Source organism: Heptranchias perlo, unplaced genomic scaffold (assembly GCF_035084215.1).
Source record: "Heptranchias perlo isolate sHepPer1 unplaced genomic scaffold, sHepPer1.hap1 HAP1_SCAFFOLD_251, whole genome shotgun sequence".
Classification (NCBI taxonomy): domain Eukaryota; kingdom Metazoa; phylum Chordata; class Chondrichthyes; order Hexanchiformes; family Hexanchidae; genus Heptranchias; species Heptranchias perlo.
Window position 1 is genome coordinate 25,319 of NW_027139263.1, and position 19,355 is coordinate 44,673.

The window sequence follows — 19,355 nt, forward strand, 5'->3', positions numbered from 1 at the left end:
GTAAACGCTCATCTGGCGAGGTACAGGATAAAGTACAGCACCCATGGAATACCATCCAGAAATGACTTTTCTGTTTTATACCAGTCATTGGCTTACAAAGACAGGCACTGTTGGAAAGAAGAGAATCTTGCATACAAACTATGTATTTCCAAATGTACTTTCGCTAATTTTCTCTCTGCCTTCCTAAATGTGCCAACTCCTTTCATACTGGAGTTCCGTGTTTGCCAGGGAACCTCCTGTATCGCACCAAAATGGCCATTCTCCATGCGTGAGCCTCCACACAGAAGGGGAGATTTTCCAAGCAAACATACAAGCGACTGGGTGTGAGGAAGATAGCCCCTGAGCGTCAGTGCACTGACTCCACACATTACAATCAGCCCTATTCCCACAATGCTGGCTTTTCCCACCATAGATAATAGCAATGTTCTGGACTTTGACCATTAATTGGCAAGAAACCTGGAGCTGCTGTGAGATCCGAAGGACTCTTTAAATGATCATCTACGTTGATTTTAAACTTTTCAAAACCAGAAGGGATTCAGCCAAAAATAACCATGAGGAGAGCAGGAGGGTAGAGAATTTCTCAGATGCACCCACTGAATTTCTCTTGCAGAGAAGAAGCCAACGTTAGCAGTGAGCATCCAGGAAGAAGGGGAGGAGGTGATGACTAGTGTGAATTACCACTTCCATCATACAGCATGCCTGAAAGCAGTACCAACAGAAGGTTAATGACTTTCAAGGTCATTAAAGGGAGAAAATGCCATTATTTTCTACTAATGTAGTGTTCTAAGCTGGCATAGCTTCCTCTTACTAACTACTTTCCAGCATTACCATGAATGCACTTTGAACCTCAAGCCTTCACCCTTTCACTTACATCCTTACATGCATTCAGGCCAAAATGAAATGATTGTGAAAGTAAGATAATAATTTTCAGGCAGGAGTAGACTACTGATCCATCTACCCAATTCCCACAGTACCTTGATAAATGTCCACGTCCAACAGCCCTGAATCTTCAATAAAAACAGAAAACGCTGGAAAATACTCAGCAGGTCAGGCAGCATCTGTGGAGAGAGAAACCTATTTGGAGACAGGAATTTCCGTCTCTTTTTGAATCTAGTAATTTCTTATTCCACCACCCTTGCTGTCCGTCTGCTCCATGTTTATCACACTTTCACTGAAAAAAAATTACCCTGAATTTCTCCAATTTCATTCACCAGATTTATCTGAATCCATATTCTACAATCCCCTCAAGCTGAAATACACCCATCATATCAGTCTCAGAGTGCTGTTCAATCCCCTACTGTCAGCTGCGGCTCAGTGGGTAGCACTCTCCCCGACGAGTCAGAAGGTTGTGGGTTCAAGCCCCACTCCAGAGGCTTGAACACCAAATCCAGGCTGATGCTTCAGTGCAGTACTGAGGGAGTGCTGCACTGTCGGAGGTGTCGGCTTTCAGATGAGATGTTAAATCGAGGTCCCGTATGCCCTCTCAGGTGGACATAGAACATCCCATGGCACCACTTTGAAAAAGAGCAGGGGAGCTCTCCCCGGCGTCCTGGTCAATATTTATCACTACAAAAAGGATTATCTGGTCATTACCTTATTGCTGTTAGCGGGATCTTGCTGTGCGTAAATTGGCTGCTGCATTTCCTACATTACAACGGTAACTACACTTTAACAGTACTTCATTGGTTGTAAAGCGCTTTGAGACATCCTGTGGTCGTGAAAGGAGCTATATGAATGCAAGTCTTTCTTCCTTTCAGTCCATTCGATCCCAGCAACGCTCAAACCAAATACCATTGAGACCCAGTGCGGATCCGACCCCAGGCCAATCTGACCCCAGTGTCAGTCGACAAAGATTTGTGTATGTGCACACCCAGGTCTCTCTGTTCCTGCACCCTCTTTAAAATTGTACCATTTAGTGTATATTGCCTCTCCTCATTCTTCCTTCCAAAGTGCATCACTTCACACTTCTCTGCGTTAAATTTCATCTGCCGTGTGTCTGCCCGTTTCACCAGCCTGTCTCTGTCCTCCTGAAGTCTGTCAAAATGCTCCACATTGTTTACTACATTTCCGAGTTTTGTGTCATCTGCAAACTTTGAAATTACAATGTGGAGATGCCGGTGATGGACTGGGGTGGACAAATGAAAGGATTTGCACAACACCAGGTTATAGTCCAACAGTTTTATTTTAAATCACAAGCTTTCGGAGCTTTCCTCCTTCGTCAGGTGAGTGAAGGGATTCTAAAAACGCATAGCATATATAGTCAGAGAACAATACCTGGTGATTACAGATAATCTTTCCAACTGCCCCCTATAACACCTCGGCTGGGAGACAATCACAGCAATCAAAAGTGTCGTTGGTGTTCAGACAGGTTAGCCACGGAAAACATTACATCCCAGTATACTGAATACACAATGGGTCAAGTCACAAAGACAAAGACAGAGAGAGAAAGAGACCCGAAAGGCAGAGAGAGAGAGAATGTCCAGTTGTATTAAAAACAGATAACTTTTTTTTCGCTGGTGGCTGATCGGTGGCTGAATGTCCTTGACTGCTGAAGTGTTCCCCGACTGGGGAGGGAACCCTCCTGTCTGGCGATTGTTGTGCGGTGTCCGTTCATCCATTGTCGCAGTGTCTGCATGGTCTTGCTGATGTACCATGCTCCGGGGCATCCTTTCCTGCAACATTGGCCGAGTCGCAGGAGTATGAACCATGTACCTGGTGGGTGGTGTCCTCTCGTGTGATGGTGGTATCCGTGTCGATGATCTGGCATGTCTTGCAGAGTTTGCCGTGGCAGGGTTGTGTGGTGTCGTGGACGCTGTTCTCCTGAAAGCTGGGTAATTTGCTGCGAACGATGGTCTGTTTGAGGTTAGGTGGCTGTTTGAAGGCCTTAGCGAGGTATTCGTCGTCATCAATGACGTGTTGAAGGCTGCGAAGAACATGGCGTAGTTTCTCCGCTCCGGGGAAGTACTGGACGACGAAGGGTACTCTGTTGGTTGTGTCCCATGTTTGTCTTCTGAGGAGGTCTATGCGATTTTTCACTGTGGCCCGTCGGAACTGTCGATCAACGAGTCGAGCGTCATATCCCGTTTTTACGAGGGTGTCTTTTAGCGTCTGTAGGTGTCCATTGCGTTCCTCGTCTGAGCAGATCCTGTGTATTCGCAGGGCCTGTCCATAGGGGATGGCCTCTTTGACGTGGTTAGGGTGGAAGCTGGAAAAGTGGAGCATCGTGAGGTTGTCTGTGGGCTTGCGGTAGAGTGAGGTGCTGAGGTGCCCATCTTTGATGGAGATTTGTGTGTCCAAGAATGAAATCGATTCTGAGGAGTAGTCCATGGTGAGTTTTATGTGGGATGGAACTTGTTGATGTTATCGTGTAGTCTCTTCAGTGATTCTTTGCCGTGGGTCCATAGGAAGAAAATGTCGTCGATGTATCTGGTGTATAGCGTTGGTTGGAGGTCCTGTGCAGTGAAGAAGTTGTGCTCGAACTTGTGCATGAAAATGTTGGCGTATTGGGGTGCGAATTTGGTCCCCATGGCTTTTCCGTGTGTTTGGGTAAAGAACTGGTTATCGAAGATGAAGACATTGTGATCCAGGATGAAGCGGATGAGTTGTAGGATGGCGTCTGGAGATTGGCTGTTGTTGGTGTTGAGTATTGATGCTGTCGCAGCGATGCCGTCATCGTGGGGGATACTGGTGTAGAGTGCCGAGACGTCCATCGTGGTGAGAAGCGTTCCTGGTTCAACTGGTCCGTGGGTGCTGAGTTTTTGTAGGAAGTCTGTAGTGTCGCGACAGAAGCTGGGGGTTCCCTGTACGATGGGTTTCAGGATGCCCTCAACGTATCCAGAGAGGTTCTCACACAGGGTTCCGTTGCCTGATACGATAGGACGTCCGGGTGTGTTGGCTTTGTGTATCTTTGGGAGGCAGTAGAAGTCTCCCACGCGGGGAGTACGTGGGATGAGAGCGCGTAGGATGCTTTGAAGGTCTGGATCGAAGGTCTTGATCAGTTTGTTGAGCTGGTGGGTATGTTCTTTGGTCGGATCTGCGGGTAACCGTCTGTAGTGTTCCTGGTTGTCCAGTTGTCGGTATGCTTCTTTGCAATAGTCCGTTCTGTTCTGTATGACTATGGCTCCTCTTTTGTCCGCTGGTTTGATGACGATGTTGCGGTTGGTCTTGAGAGCGTCGATGGCGTTGCGTTGTGCTCGGGTGACATTCTGGACTGTCTTGTGAGTGCGGCTGATGAATCTGGCGTTGACGCATCTCCTGACAGCTTGAGCATACATGTCAAGCTTAGGGCAGCGACCCTCCGGAGGAGTCCAATTTGACTCTTTCTTCTTCGGTTGCTGTACTGCGGATCCCTCTGTCTGCTGTTCCAGATCATTGATTGTCTCATTGGGTTCGCTGCTGAAAACTTGGGATTTGTGGAAGAATTCCCGGAGTATACTGGGATGTAATGTTTTCCGTGGCTAACCTGTCTGAACACCTGTTTGATTGCTCCCAGCCGAGGTGTTATAGGGGGCAGTTGGAAAGATTATCTGTAATCACCAGGCATTGTTCTCTGACTATATATGCAATGCGTTTTTAGAATCCCTTCACTCACCTGACGAAGGAGGAAAGCTCCGAAAGCTTGTGATTTAAAATAAAACTGTTGGACTATAACCTGGTGTTGTGCAAATCCTTACATTTGAAATTATACCCTTTATACCCAAGTCCAGGTCATTAATATATATCAAAAAGAGCAGTGGTTCTAATACTGACCCCTGAGGAACACCACTGTATACTTCCCTCCAATCTGAAAAACAACCGTTCACCACTACTCTCTGCTTTCTGTCCCCGAGCTAATTTATCCATGCTGCCACTATCCCTTTAATCCAATGGGCTTTCATTTTGCTAAAAAGTCTATTATGTGGCACTTTATCAAATGCCTTTTGAAAGTCCACACTGCCCTCATCAACCCTCTCCATTACTTCATCAAAGAACTCAATCAAGTTAGTCAAACACTATTTTCCTTTAACAAATTCTGTGCTGATTTTCATTTATTAGCCCAGACTTTTCCAAATGCCAATTAATTTTGTCCCGGATTATTGTCTCTAAAAATTTCCCCGTCACCATTAGCCTGACTGGCCTGTAATTGCTGGGTTTATCCCTCTCCCCTTTTTTGAACAGGGTGTAACATTTGTAATCCTCCAGACCTCCGGCACCATCCCCGTAGCTAAGAAGAATTGGAAGATTGTGGCCAGAACCTCCGCAATTTCCACCCTTACTTCCCTCAGTAACCGAGGATGCATCCCATCCGGACCGGGTGACTTTTCTACTTTGAGTATTGCCAATCTTTTAAGTACCTCCTCTTTATCTATTTATATCCTATCCAATATCACTACAACCTCCTCCTTTACTGCTACAGTGGCAGCACCCTCTTCTCTAGTGATGACCGATGTGAAGTGTTCATTTAGTACCTCAGCCATGCCCTCTGCCTTCACAAGAAGATCTCCTTTTTTGTCCCTAAATTAATACAAATAAATAAATAAAAACTAGAAATTACAGTGCAGGCTATGTGTCAGGACTGTAATATGCGGGACTTTGTGGACAATGACACTGTTCCAGATTGCCACATCTGCGCGAAATATCTCTGCCTTGAGACACTCCAGCTCAGAGTCCTTGAGTTAGAGACACTCCAACACATAAGGGAGGGGATGAAATTTTGGATAGTCTAACCACCTCCCCTTGACATTCAACGGCATTACCATCGCCGAATCCCCCGTCATCAACATCCTGGGGTCACCATTGACCAGAAACTTAACTGGACCAGCCACATAAATACTGTGGCTACAAGAGCAGGTCAGAGACTGGGTATTCTGCAGCGAGTGACTCACCTCCTGACTCCCCAAAGCCTTTCCACCATCTACAAGGCACAAGTCAGGAGTGTGATGGAATACTCTCCACTTGCCTGGATTGGTTCAGCTCTAACAACACTCAAGAAGCTCGACACCATCCAGGACAAAGCAGCCCGCTTGACTGGCACCCCATTCACCACCCTAAACATTCACTCCCTTCACTACCGGCGCACTGTGGCTGCAGTGTGTACCATCCACAGGATGCACTGCAACAACTCACCAAGGCTTCTTCAATAGCACCTCCCAAACCCGCGACCTCTACCACCCAGAAGGACAAGGACAGCAGGCACATGGGAACAACACCACCTGCACGTTCCCCTCCAAGTCACACACCATCCCGACTTGGAAATATATCGGCCGTTCCTTCATCGTCGCTGGGTCAAAATCCTGGAACTCCCTTCCTAACAGCACTGTGGGAGAACCTTCACCACACGGACTGCAGCGGTTCAAGAAGGCGGCTCACCACCACCTTCTCGAGGGCAATTAGGGATGGGCAATAAATGCTGGCCTCGCCAGCAACGCCCACATCCCATGAATGAATTTTAAAAATTTGTATTTTTTAGCGCATTCCCCCATCCTTTCGATATCCCTTTGGTCTTCTAAGGAATTAACCATACCTCCTATAGGTAGCGACAAAAAACTGGAGGAGGACAAGCGCACCTACATGTTTTAACCGCCGTGGAGGAGACAGTGCTGGCCATCATTGGAAGGGCCCTCGCTGAAGCCGTAGCCACTGGAGGGATTGATGATGGGGGTTTCTGCATGCCTAATCCTCATTCTCTCATCCCACTTCTCCCTCATCCCATAATCTCTTCTGGCTCACCAGTTGCAGATGGTGTAAGCACGCACTTCTTACTTTCTCCTCTCCCCTCACCACAACCCATCCCTTGTCCCTTTTCATTTCAGATACCCAAGAACTGGAACCTTCCCAGCCAGAGCAGGCAGAGGAAGAAGACAGTGATAATGAAGGGACACCGTCACTCGATCTTACGCTCGCAGCCACCAGCTCAGAGACTGACACTGCACGTACTTGAGGCTAGGATAGAGGAGGGATCGGCATGTGGTGAGACACTGGGCACAAGTGCGCAGGAGCCGGGGCGAGGGGAACGGATACTGCAGGTGCCAGCTCACCGGAGGACTAGGTCGCTCACTAAATCAAAAGCAAAACACTGCAGAAGCTGGAAATCTGAAATAAATACAGAAAATGCTGGAAATACTCAGCAAGTCAGGCAGCATCTGTGGAGAAAGAAACAGAGTTAACATTTCAGGTCAATGACCTTTCATCAGAACTGGAAGAATTTGAAGGTTAAACAGTTTTTAAGCAAGTACAGAGCCAGGGAAAGGGGGGGGGAGGAAAGAACAAAAGGGAAGGTCTGTGATAGGGTGGGGGGCAGGAGTGATTAAATGACAAAAGGGATGATGGTGCAAGGCGAGAGGGTGGGAATGGGACAAGTAAAGAAACAAAAGATGGGCCTAGAGGAGCTGTAAATGGCAACAGCAGAACCATTACCAGCACCTGCTGTCTGGAAAAATGGGAGCAGTGGTTACGAGCTGAGGTTATTGAAATCAGTGTCAAGTCCGGAAAGTGCCTAATCGAAAGATGAGGTGCTGTTCCTTGAGCTTCTGTTGAGCTTCATTGGAAGAGTGTAAGAGGCCGAGGTCAGAGAGGTCAGAGTGGGAGTGGGGCAGGGAATTAAAATGACAAGTGACCGGCAGGTCAGGGTCACGCCTACAGACAGAGCGGAGGGTGTTCAGCAAAGCGATCACCCAATCTGCGTTTGGTCTCCCCAATGTAGAGGAGACTGATGTGGAAGGTGGCAGTGTGATCAAGGTAGCTGTGGGAGTCGGTGGGCTTATCGTAGATATCGGTTGACAGCCGATCCCCAGAAATGGAGATAGACTAGTTCTGCTGCAGATGACTCGGATGAGGAGTCTGATGGCCATCACTACAGAAGGCGGCTGATGGGCGCACACTGGAGGATTGCAAATGTTGCACCCCTGTTGGATGAATGGACACCGTGCAACAATCGCCAGACAGGAGGATTCCCTCCCAGTCGGGGAACACTTCAGCAGTCAACGACATTCAGCCTCCGATCTTCGGGTAACCGTACTCCAAGGCAGCCTTCGAGACAGACGACAATGCAAAATCGTCGAGCAGAAATTGATAGTCAAGTTCTGCACCCATGAGGACGGCCTCAACCGGGATCTTGGGTTCATGTCACGCTACACGTAACCCCACCAGCGAAAAAAAGTTATCTGTTTTTAATACAACTGGTCATTCTCTCTCTTTCTCTGCCTTTCGGGTGTCTCTCTCTCTCTCTCTCTGTCTGTCTGTCTGTTCTGACCGTTTGTGTATTCATTCCACTCCTTTGATTGCTTTGATTATATCTATGCCGAGGTGTGATAACGGGCAGTTGGAAAGATTATCTGTAATCACCAGGCATTGTTCTCTGACTATATATGCTGTACCTTTATGGAATCCTACACTCACCTGATGAAGGAGGAAAGCTCCGAAAGCTTGTGATTTCAAATAAAGCTGTTGGACTATAACCTGGTGTTGTAAGACTCCTTACATTTGTTCAAAAAAGGGGAGAGGGTTAAACCCGGCAATTACAGGCCAGTCAGACTAGCGTCGGTGGTGGGGAAACATTTAGAGACAATAATCCAGGACAAAATTAATTGGCATTTGGAAAAGTCTGGGCTAATAAATGAAAGTCAGACTGGATTTGTTAAAGGAAAATCATGTTTGATTAACTTGATTGAGTTCTTTGATGAAGTAACGGAGAGGGTTGATGAGGGTAGTGTGATTGATGTTGTGTATATGGACTTGCAAAAGGCATTTGATAAAGTATCACATAATAGACTTGTTAGCAAAATTAAAGCCCATGGGATTAAAGGGACAGTGGCAGCATGGATAGAAAATTGGCTAAAGGACAGAAAGCAGAGAGTAGTGGTGAACGGGTGTTTTTCAGACTGGAGGGAAGTATACAGTGGTGTTCCCCAGGGATCAGTATTGGATATATATTAATGACCTGGACTTGGGTATACAGGAAATAATTTCAAAATTTGCAGATGACACAAAGCTTTGAAATGTAGTAAACAATGTGGAGGATAGTAACAGACTTCGGGAGGACATAAACAGGCCGGTGAAATGGGCAGACACACAGCAAATGAAATTTAATGCAGAGAAATGTGAATTGATGCATTTGGAAGGAAAAATAAGGAGAGGCGATATAAGCTAAATGGTACAACTTTAAAGGGGTGCAGGAACAGAGAGACCTGGGGGTGTATGTGCACAAATCTTTGAAGATAGTTGAGAAAGCTGTTAAAAAAGCAAACTGGATCCTTGGCTTTATAAATAGAGGCATAGAATGTAAAAGCAAAGAAGTTATGATAAGTTAGGCCTCAGCTAAGTATTGTATTCAATTCTGAGCACAACACTTTAGAAAGGATGTCAAGGCCTTGGCGAGGGTGCAGAGGAGATTTACTAGAATGGTTCCAGGGATGAGGGGTTCTCGTTATCTGGAGAGACTGGAGAAGCTGGGATCACATAAGAAATAGGAGCAGGAGTAGACCATACGGCCCTTCGAGCCTGCTCCGCCATTCAATCAGATGTGGGATGTGGGATGTGGGAATTCAGGGCTCCTTCCTGTATCCCTGATTCCTTCACCTGCGGGAAGTGTGTCCAGCTGCAGCTATTGTTTGACCGCTTGACGGCTCTGGAGCTGCGGATGGACTCACTTTGGAGCATCCGCGATGCTGAGAAAGTCGTGGATAGCACGTTCAGTGAGTTGGTCACACCGCAGATAAAAATTACTGAGGGAGATAGTGAATGGGTGACCAACAGACAGAGGAAGAGTAGGAAGGCAGTGCAGGGGTCCCCTGCGGTCATCTCCCTCCAAAACAGGTATACCGTTTTGGATACTGTTGGGGGAGATGGCTCACCAGGGGAAGGTGGCAGTGGCCAGGTTCATGGCACCGTGGCTGGCTCTGCTGCACAGGAGGGCAGGAAAAAGAGTGGCAGAGCTATAGTGATAGGGGACTCAATTGTAAGGGGAATAGACAGGCGTTTCTGCGGACGCAACCGAGACTCCAGGATGGTATGTTGCCTCCCTGGTGCAAGGGTCAAGGATGTCTCGGAGCGGCTGCAGGACATTCTGGAGGGGGAGGGTGAACAGCCAGTTGTCGTGGTGCATATAGGCACCAACGATATAGGTAAAAAACAGGATGAGGTCCTACAAGCTGAATTTAGTGAGTTAGGAGTTAAACTAAAGAGTCGGACCTCAAAGGTAGTAATCTCAGGATTGCTACCAGTGCCACGGGTTAGTCAGAGTAGGAATGACAGGATAGCTAAGATGAATACGTGGCTTGAGAGATGGTGCAAGCTGGAGGGATTCAAATTCCTGGGCCATTGGAACCGGTTCTGGGGGAGGTGGGACCAGTACAAATTGGACGGTCTGCATCTGGGCAGGACTGGAACCAATGTCCTAGGGGGAGTGTTTGCCAGTGCTGTTGGGGAGGGTTTAAACTAATGTGGCAGGGGGATGGGAACCGATGCAGGAAGTCAGTGGGAAATAAAGTGGTGACAGAAACAAAAGGCAGTAAGGGAGAGTGTACAGAACATGACCGGACAGATGGTCTGAGAAAGCAGGGCAAAGACCAAGGGAAGTCTAGATTAAACTGCATTTATTTCAATGCAAGAAGTCTGATGGGCAAGGCAGATGAACTCAGGGCATGGATGGGTACATGGGACTGGGATGTTATAGCTATTACTGAAACATGGCTAAGGGAGGGGCAGGACTGGCAGCTCAATGTTCCAGGGTACAGATGCTATAGGAAAGATAGAGCAGGAGGTAAGAGAGGAGGGGGAGTTGCGTTCTTGATTAGGGAGAACATCACGGCAGTAGTGAGAGGGGATATATCCGAGGGTTCGCCCACTGAGTCCATATGGGTAGAACTGAAAAATAAGAAGGGAGAGATCACTTTGATAGGATTGTACTACAGACCCCCAAATAGTCAACGGGAAATTGAGGAGCAAATATGTAAGGAGATTACAGACAGCTGCAAGAAAAATAGGGTGGTAATAGTAGGGGACTTTAACTTTCCCAACATTGACTGGGACAGCCATAGCATTAGGGGCTTGGATGGAGAGAAATTTGTTGAGTGTATTCAGGAGGAATTTCTCATTCAGTATGTGGATGGCCCGACTAGAGAGGGGGCAAAACTTGACCTCCTCTTGGGAAATAAGGAAGGGCAGGTGACAGAAGTGTTAGTGAGGGATCACTTTGGGACCAGTGATCATAATTCCATTAGTTTTAAGATAGCTATGGAGAAGGATAGGTCTGGCCCAAAAGTTAAAATTCTAAATTGGGGAAAGGCCAATTTTGATGGTATTAGACAGGAACTTTCAGAAGTTGATTGGGAGAGTCTGTTGGCAGGCAAAGGGACGTCTGGTAAGTGGGAGGCTTTCAAAAGTGTGTTAACCAGGGTTCAGGGTAAGCACATTCCTTATAAAGTGAAGGGCAAGGCTGGTAGAAGTAGGGAACCTTGGATGACTCGGGAGATTGAGGCACTCGTCAAAAAGAAGAAGGAGGCATATGACATGCATAGGCAGCTGGGATCAAGTGGATCCCTTGAAGAGTATAGAGATTGCCGGAGTAGAGTTAAGAGAGAAATCAGGAGGGCAAAAAGGGGATATGAGATTGCTTTGGCAGATCAGGCAAAGGTGAATCCAAAGAGCTTCTACAAATACATAAAGGGCAAAAGGGTAACTAGGGAGAGAGTAGGGCCTCTTAAGGATCAACAAGGTCATCTATGTGCGGAACCACAAGATATGGGTGAGATCCTGAATGAATATTTCACATCAGTATTTACGGTTGAGAAAGGCATGGATGTTAGGGAACTTGGGGAAATAAATAGTGATGTCTTGAGGAGTGTACATATTACAGAGAGGGAGGTGCTGGAAGTCTTAACGCGCATCAAGGTAGATAAATCTCCGGGACCTGATGAAATGTATCCCAGGACGTTAAGGGAGGTTAGGGAGGAAATTGCGGGTCCCCCAGCAGAGATATTTGAATCATCCACCGCTACAGGTGAGGTGCCTGAAGATTGGAGGGTAGCAAATGTTGTGCCTTTGTTTAAGAAGGGCGGCAGGGAAAAGCCTGGGAACTACAGACCAGTGAGCCTGACATCTGTAGTGGGTAAGTTGTTAGAGGGTATTCTGAGGGACAGGATCTACAGGCATTTGGAGAGGCAGGGACTAATTAGGAACAGTCAGCATGGTTTTGTGAGAGGAAAATCATGTCTCACGAATTTGATTGAGTTTTTTGAAGGGGTAACCAAGAAGATAGATGAGGGCTGTGCAGTAGACGTGGTCTACATGGACTTCAGCAAAGCATTTGACAAGGTACCGCATGGTAGGTTGTTACATAAGGTTAAATCTCATGGGATCCAAGGTGAGGTAGCCAATTGGATACAAAATTGGCTTGACGACAGAAGACAGAGGGTGGTTGTCGAGGGTTGTTTTTCAAACTGGATGCCTGTGTCCAGCGGTGTGCCTCAGGGATCGGTGCTGGGTCCGCTGTTATTTGTTATTTATATTAATGATTTGGATGAGAATTTAGGAGGCATGGTTAGTAAGTTTGCAGATGACACCAAGATTGGTGGCATTGTGGACAGTGAAGAAGGTTATCTAGGATTGCAACGGGATCTTGATAAATTGGGCCAGTGGGCCGATGAATGGCAGATGGAGTTTAATTTAGATAAATGTGAGGTGATGCATTTTGGTAGATCGAATCGGGCCAGGACCTACTCCGTTAATGGTAGGGCGTTGGGGAGAGTTATAGAACAAAGAGATCTAGGAGTACAGATTCATAGCTCCTTGAAAGTGGAGTCACAGGTGGATAGGGTGGTGAAGAAGGCATTCAGCATGCTTGGTTTCATTGGTCAGAACATTGAATGCAGGAGTTGGGATGTCTTGTTGAAGTTGTACAGGGCATTGGTGAGGCCACACTTGGAGTACTGTGTACAGTTCTGGTCACCCTATTATAGAAAGGATATTATTAAACTAGAAAGAGTGCAGAAAAGATTTACTAGGATGCTACCGGGACTTGATGGTTTGACTTACAGGGAGAGGTTAGACAGACTGGGACTTTTTTCCCTGGAGAGTAGGAGGTTAAGGGGTGATCTTATAGAAGTCTATAAAATAATGAGGGGCATAGATAAGGTCGATAGTCAAAATCTTTTCCCAAAGGTAGGGGAGTCTATAACGAGGGGGCACAGATTTAAGGTGAGAGGGGAGAGATACAAAAGGATCCAGAGGGGCAATTTTTTCACTCAAAGGGTGGTGAGTGTCTGGAACGAGCTGCCAGAGGCAGTAGTAGAGGCGGGTACAATTTTGTCTTTTAAAAAGCATTTGGACAGTTACATGGGGAAGATGGGTATCGAGGGATATGGGCCAAGTGCAGGCAATTGGGACTAGCTTAGTGGTATAAACTGGGCGACATGGACATGTTGGGCCGAAGGGCCTGTTTCCATGTTGTAACTTCTATGATTCTATGATTCTATGGCTGATCTTTGACCTCAACTCCACTTTCCCACCTGATCCCCATATCCCTTGATTCCCCTAGAGTCCAAAAATCTATTGATCTCACCTTGAATATACTCAACGACTGAGCATCCACAGTCCTCTGAGGTAGAGAATTCCATAGATTCACGACCCTCTGAGTGAAGAAATTCCTCCTCATCTCAGTCTTAAATGGCCGACCCCTTATCCTGAGACTATGCCCTCTAGTTCTCCAGCCAGGGGAAACAATCTCTCAGCCTCTACCCTGTCAAGCCCCCTCATAATCTTATATGTTTCAATGAGATCACCTCCCTTTCTTCTAAACTCCAGAGAGTATAGGCCCATTCTACTCAACCTCTCTTCATAGGACAACCCTCTCATCCCAGGAATTAATCTAGTGAACCTTCACTGCACCGCCTCCAAGGCAAGTATATCCTTCCATAGATAAGGAGACAAAATCTGTACACAGTACTCCAGGTGAGTCTCACCAAAGTCCTGCACAATTGTAGTAAGACTTCCTTACTCTTGTACTCCAACCCCCTTGCAATAAAGGCCAACATGCTATTTGCTTTCCTAACTGCTTGCTGCACCTGCAAGCCAAAATTTTGTGTTTCTTGTACCAGGACAACCAAGTCTCTCTGAACACCAATATTTAATAGTTTCTCACCATTTAAAAAATATTCTGTTTTTCTATTCTTCCTACCAAAGTGAATAACCTCACATTTCCCCACATTATACTCCATCTACCATCGTCTTTCCCACTGACTTAACCTGTCTATATCCCTTTTCAGACTCTGTGTTCTTCTCACAGCTTACTTTCCTACCTACCTTTGTATCGTCAGCAAACTTGGATACATTACACTCAGTCCCTTCATCTAAGTCATTAATATAGATTGTAAATAGCTGAGGCCTAAGCACTGATCCTTGCAGCACCCCACTAGTTACAGCCTGCCAATCTGAAAATGACCCGTTTATCCCTACTCTCTGTTTTCTGTCCTTTAACCAATCCTCTATCCATGCTAATATGTTACCCCCAACCCCATGAGACCTTATCTTGCATAAGAACCTTTTATGTGGCACCTTATCGAATGCCTTTTGAAAATCTAAATGTTCTACCATCCACTGGTTCCCCTTTATTTACCCTGCTAGTTACATCCTCAAAAAACTCTAAGAGATTTGTCAAACACGATTTCCCTTTCATAAAACCACGTTGGCTCTGCCTAAACATATTATGATTTTCTAGGTGCTCTGTTACCACTTCCTTAATAATGGATTCCAGCATTTTCCCGACAATTGATGTCAGGCTAACTAGCCTGTAGTTCCCTGTTTTCTCTCTCCCTCCTTTCTTGAATAGCGGGGTTACATTTGCTACCTTCCAATCCACTGGGACCGTTCTAGAATCTAGGGGATTTCGGAAGATCGTATCCAATGCATCCACTATCTCTGCAGCCACCTCTTTTAGAACCCGAGGATGTAGGCCATCAGGCCCAGGGGATTTGTCGGCTTTTAGTCCCATTAGTTTCTCCAGTACTTTTTCTCTAGTGATATTAATTACTTTAAGTTCCTCACTCTCATTTACCCCTTGGTTCCCCACTAAAATATTTGTTTAATGTCTCTGCCATTTCCTTATTCCCCATTATAATTTCTCCTGTCTCAGCCTCTAAGCTACTCGCTTCCTTTTTACATTCTTGTAGAAGCTCTAACAATCCATTTTTATATTTCTTGCTAGGTTTACTTTCATATTCTATTTTCTCCCTTATCATCAATTTTTTGGTCGTCCTTTGCTGGTTTCTAAAACTCTTCCAATCCTCAGGCTTATTACTCTTCTTGGCAACATTATAAGCCTCTTCTTTTAATCAAATACCATCCTTAACTGCTTTAGTTAGCCACGGGTGGATCACTTTTCCCGTGGAGTTTATATTTCTCAATGGAATGTATATTTGTTGAAAATATTGAAATTCTCCTTAGAGCAAAGGTGGTTAAGGGGAGTTTTGGGTTCAAAATTATGAAAGGGTGGTGGAAGCAGATTCAATAATAACTTTCAAAAGGGAATTGGATATATACTTCAAAAGGAAACAATTGCAGGGCTACAGGGAAAGAGCAGGGGATTGCAATTAATTGTTAGCGCTTTCAGAGAGCTGGCACAGGCACGATGGGCAGAATGGCCTCCTTCTGTGTTATATGATTCTATGATCTCCAAACTCATTCATGATTCAACTCCTCCCCAATATTCTTTTTTGAAGTGAAGTATTTGTTAAGTATCCCTTACAATTTCTGCTGAGCCACGAACTCAGAAAAAAACTCCTCTCAGGGTTCCACTCACATTTGACAATTCTCTCTTTCCTGATATATTTGTAGAAAACTTTACTGTTTTTGAGATTCTCTCCTCATTCTCCCTCCTTGTTTTCCCATCGCTTTCATAACCTCTTGCCTTATTTTGTCACATTCCCTTATTTTGTTTGTGCCCCCTTCTTCAATTTTAGTTTGTTTATAATCCTTTTTTATCCACAGCACTCTGAAATTTTTTTTTAAAATACATATTTATTCTGCAACTTTGCAATCCCTTTAAAAATATTCCATTTTTGATCGGCAGTCCTGTGTGTAAATTCTTTCCACTTCCCTCGGCTATCTCACTCCTCAACTTTCTCAAATCTACCCTATTGCAATTTCTTATTTTTGTACTACCTTTCCCCTTTCTATTTGGACCTTAAACCTTGTCGTATTATGGTTAATGCCCCCATTCCCCTGAACCAGATGGAATACAGCTTGGAATCCTGAAGGCAATTAGAAAGAAACTAGTTGAAGTTCTAGTGAATATTTATTTTTAAGAGCTCTATGAAGGACTGAAGCCAGTGAATGCTATCCCAGTTTTTATCGTTTCAGGGTTGAGGACAATCTTCTCGCTCTCTGCACTCTGACATCCACGGTCACTCTGGCAGCAGTCTGAGCATCTGTGGCAGAAGACTTTCCTTGGAGCCTTTGCTGAAGTTTGGCTGCAGCTGCTACACGCTCCCAGGTGGGCCGTACTCACAAAGCCCTCCTTCGAGATGCCCCAGATACGGACAGTGGAGTCCAATTGCTGCCGCCTGCTGCTTGTTGTCAGACACTAGTCCCAGTGCCTGCGCATACACTGCAGGCTCGGCAAACATCCTTCTTTTAAAAGCTGGACCCATGAGATTTGGATCCTGAGGCTCTTCAGACAAGGTGCTCATGAACCTCTGGTCCTCCTCATCTTCCACATCCAGATTCCTCCTGTGTGGTCACCATGTTCGCTCCCCTCTGGCTCACTCTCTAATGCCCCTGGGGTGGCCGTCTCTGGGCTGGGTCTCGGGAGAGACAGGGGAATCGACAGCTCAGGAGGTGAAGAGCTGGCCAGGAGGGAAGCACAGGGGCTGAGAGATTTACTCCCTCCTTTACTTCCTCTTGCTATGTCACATCAGAAGGAGGAAGGGCATTCTAAACTGGATAGCCCAGTGGTGAAGGATAAAATACTAAAAACTTGATTTTCAGTTGCTTCCGAGCCTTTATTCGCAGAGATCCACATGACCCACCTCACACCCTAGATCTGCTCTCTTATAAATGAATACGAGAGTTCCCAATTGATACGCACCACCTGAACACAATTAACACTAATTGATCACAGGGATACAATTAATGAGGAGGAGGAGTACAAGAACCAGGACAAAAGGTATAAAATGGGTTACTGAGGAACAGAGCACATGTGACTTTCAGTAAAATGAATTACGGTGGGGAGGGGTTCATGATGTGGTTTGCTGACAGGTAATGCAGAGTTCAATAGGATGAGAAGGAAGAGCAGGATCTCCTGATAAATCTGCCCTCTGACTTCCTTCATTTCCAACTGCTTTTGATCGCTGCCTCCCATCACTTCCTACTCATAAGGGGTTTGAAGGCAGTGTGTATATGGAGGGCCCATTTGTGTTCAATGCCAGAACATTAAAAGCACTTCAACACCATGAGAGGGAGCTGGTTGTAAGTGGCGGACAGACACCTTTCAACGGTATGGCTGGTAATGTCATTCTTGCAGCAGTGCGTTGCTGGATATGATGGGGTTGTGGAGTTCGCACTCACTGTCCTGCTCACTACCTTTGGCTGGCCATCTCTGTTCACTCCCAAACTGGACCTACCTTTGCTTTATTTGAGCAGCAGCAATTTCTTGACAGCCTCTGCACCCTGCAGCAGATATTCTGCAGCCCTGCTTCCAAAAAAACCTCTGATGGGCTCAATTCCTGCAGAGAGACTTAACTCCAAAGGGCAGGTCTCCGACTGAATCCCCGCAGTCAGAGCTCACATTAGGCGATGGCCAGAACTCTGCTGCTGGAAAATTGAGTCTGAATCAAGCCAAGAACTGTGTCATCTACTCAGTTCCCGTCTGTCAAGCGAGACTATCAGCTTTAAGTAAAGAAAACCCGAGTTTATTTTGCAGGAACCAGTCACACAAAATATTAATTTTACTGTTCGACAAGAATCAAACTGGCCCGTGCGCACCTTCCACCGGCACCGGGAGCAACGCCACGGGGGACCCGCTCGTGGGCAACAAGAGCGGTTCCCGGGCCCGGCCCGCTCCGATCCCGCTCCTCTCCCCGGGCGGGCGGGCGGCCCGCTCCGATCCCGCTCCTCTCCCCGGGCGGGCGGGCGGGCGGCCCGCTCCGATCCCGCTCCTCTCCCCGGGCGGCCCGCTCCGATCCCGCTCCTCTCCCCGGGCGGGCGGGCCGCTCCGATCCCGCTCCTCTCCCCGGGCGGGCGGGCGGGCGGGCCGCTCCGATCCCGCTCCTCTCCCCGGGCGGGTGGGCGGGCGGGCCGCTCCGATCCCGCTCCTCTCCCCGGGCGGGCGGGCGGGCCGCTCCGATCCCGCTCCTCTCCCCGGGCGGGCGGCCCGCTCTCCCCCTGTCGCATTGCCGGGCCGGGCCGGGCCGGCGGCGGTACCTGTAGGCCAGGGTCATGCACTCCAGCAGGCGGCTCAGGCTGGGGTCGATGTTGAGGCGGCCGCGGCTCCGGGGCCCGAAGCGGTAGGTGCGGCAGGTCCGCCGGTTGACGGTGTCGAAGTCGCAGCTTCTGCGGTCATTGTGCGGGCTCGACACCATGAAGTGCCCGCTGTGGATCACCTGCGCCGCGGCCCCCACCGGACCGGGCCCCGAGGCCTCCGCTCTGTCTCCCCGGGGCGTCCGCCGCCCCCGCGCCGCCTTCATCGCACTGAGGCCCGGGGGGGGGCGGCGCCGCGGCCCGGCAGCGGCTCATTAACATAATGAGCTCACCGCCTGCCGCTATTGGGCGATATTAACATAATTTATGAATTATGCAGCCGCTCAATGCGCGGCCCACCCGGACTCGGACCCCGGACCCGGACTGGACCATCGACCCGGTCCCAAGACCCCAGACCCGGACCATCCACCCGGACCCCAGTCCCAGACCATCCACCCGGACCCCGGACCCCGGACCCCAGACCCAAACCCGGACCCGGACTGGACCATCGACCCAGACCCCAGTCCCAGACCATCCACCCGGACCCGGACCGGACCATCCACCCAGACCCCGGACCCCGGACCCAGACCGGACCATCCACCCAGACCCCGGACCCCGGACCCAGACCGGACCATCCACCCAGACCCCGGACCCCGGACCCAGACCGGACCATCCACCCAGACCCCGGACCCCGGACCCCGGACTGGACCATCCACCCGGACTCGGACCCCGGACCGGACCATCCACCCGGACCCAGACCCCGGACCCGGACTGGACCATCGACCCGGTCCCCAGACCCCGGACCCGGACTGGACCATCCACCCGGACTCGGACCCCGGACCGGACCATCCACCCGGACCCAGACCCCGGACCCGGACTGGACCATCGACCCGGTCCCCAGACCCCGGACCCGGACTGGACCATCC

At 48.1% G+C, this 19,355-nt stretch overlaps 1 protein-coding gene across 2 annotated transcripts; it reads right to left on the minus strand.

Moving 5' to 3' along the window:
• Nucleotides 1-974: 974 nt before the first annotated feature.
• Nucleotides 975-18,781, minus strand: LOC137310395 (MLX-interacting protein-like). 2 transcript variants are annotated; one of them, XM_067978231.1, is made up of 2 exons: nucleotides 18,394-18,777; nucleotides 975-1,058 (listed from the first exon to the last, which is right to left on the minus strand). In XM_067978231.1, the coding sequence occupies exons 1-2, from the start codon at nucleotides 18,654-18,656 to the stop codon at nucleotides 1,040-1,042; spliced, it is 282 nt and encodes a 93-aa protein (XP_067834332.1). In that variant the 5' UTR covers nucleotides 18,657-18,777; the 3' UTR covers nucleotides 975-1,039. The 2 variants fall into 2 exon arrangements, with proteins under 2 accessions (XP_067834332.1, XP_067834331.1); XM_067978230.1 differs by lacking the exon at nucleotides 975-1,058 and adding an exon at nucleotides 16,017-16,817 and having other exon boundaries at nucleotides 18,394-18,781.
• Nucleotides 18,782-19,355: the final 574 nt, after the last annotated feature.

What these genes read in the sequence shown, in the direction of transcription:
- LOC137310395 (XM_067978230.1), bottom strand. Translation starts at nt 18,656, where the DNA reads ATGAAGGCGGCGCGGGGGCGGCGGACGCCCCGGGGAGACAGAGCGGAG. An exon ending in TGCATGACCCTGGCCTACAG is followed by an intron (nt 16,818 to 18,393) that starts GTACCGCCGCCG and finishes CCTCCTGGCCAG; the next exon opens with CTCTTCACCTCCTGAGCTGT.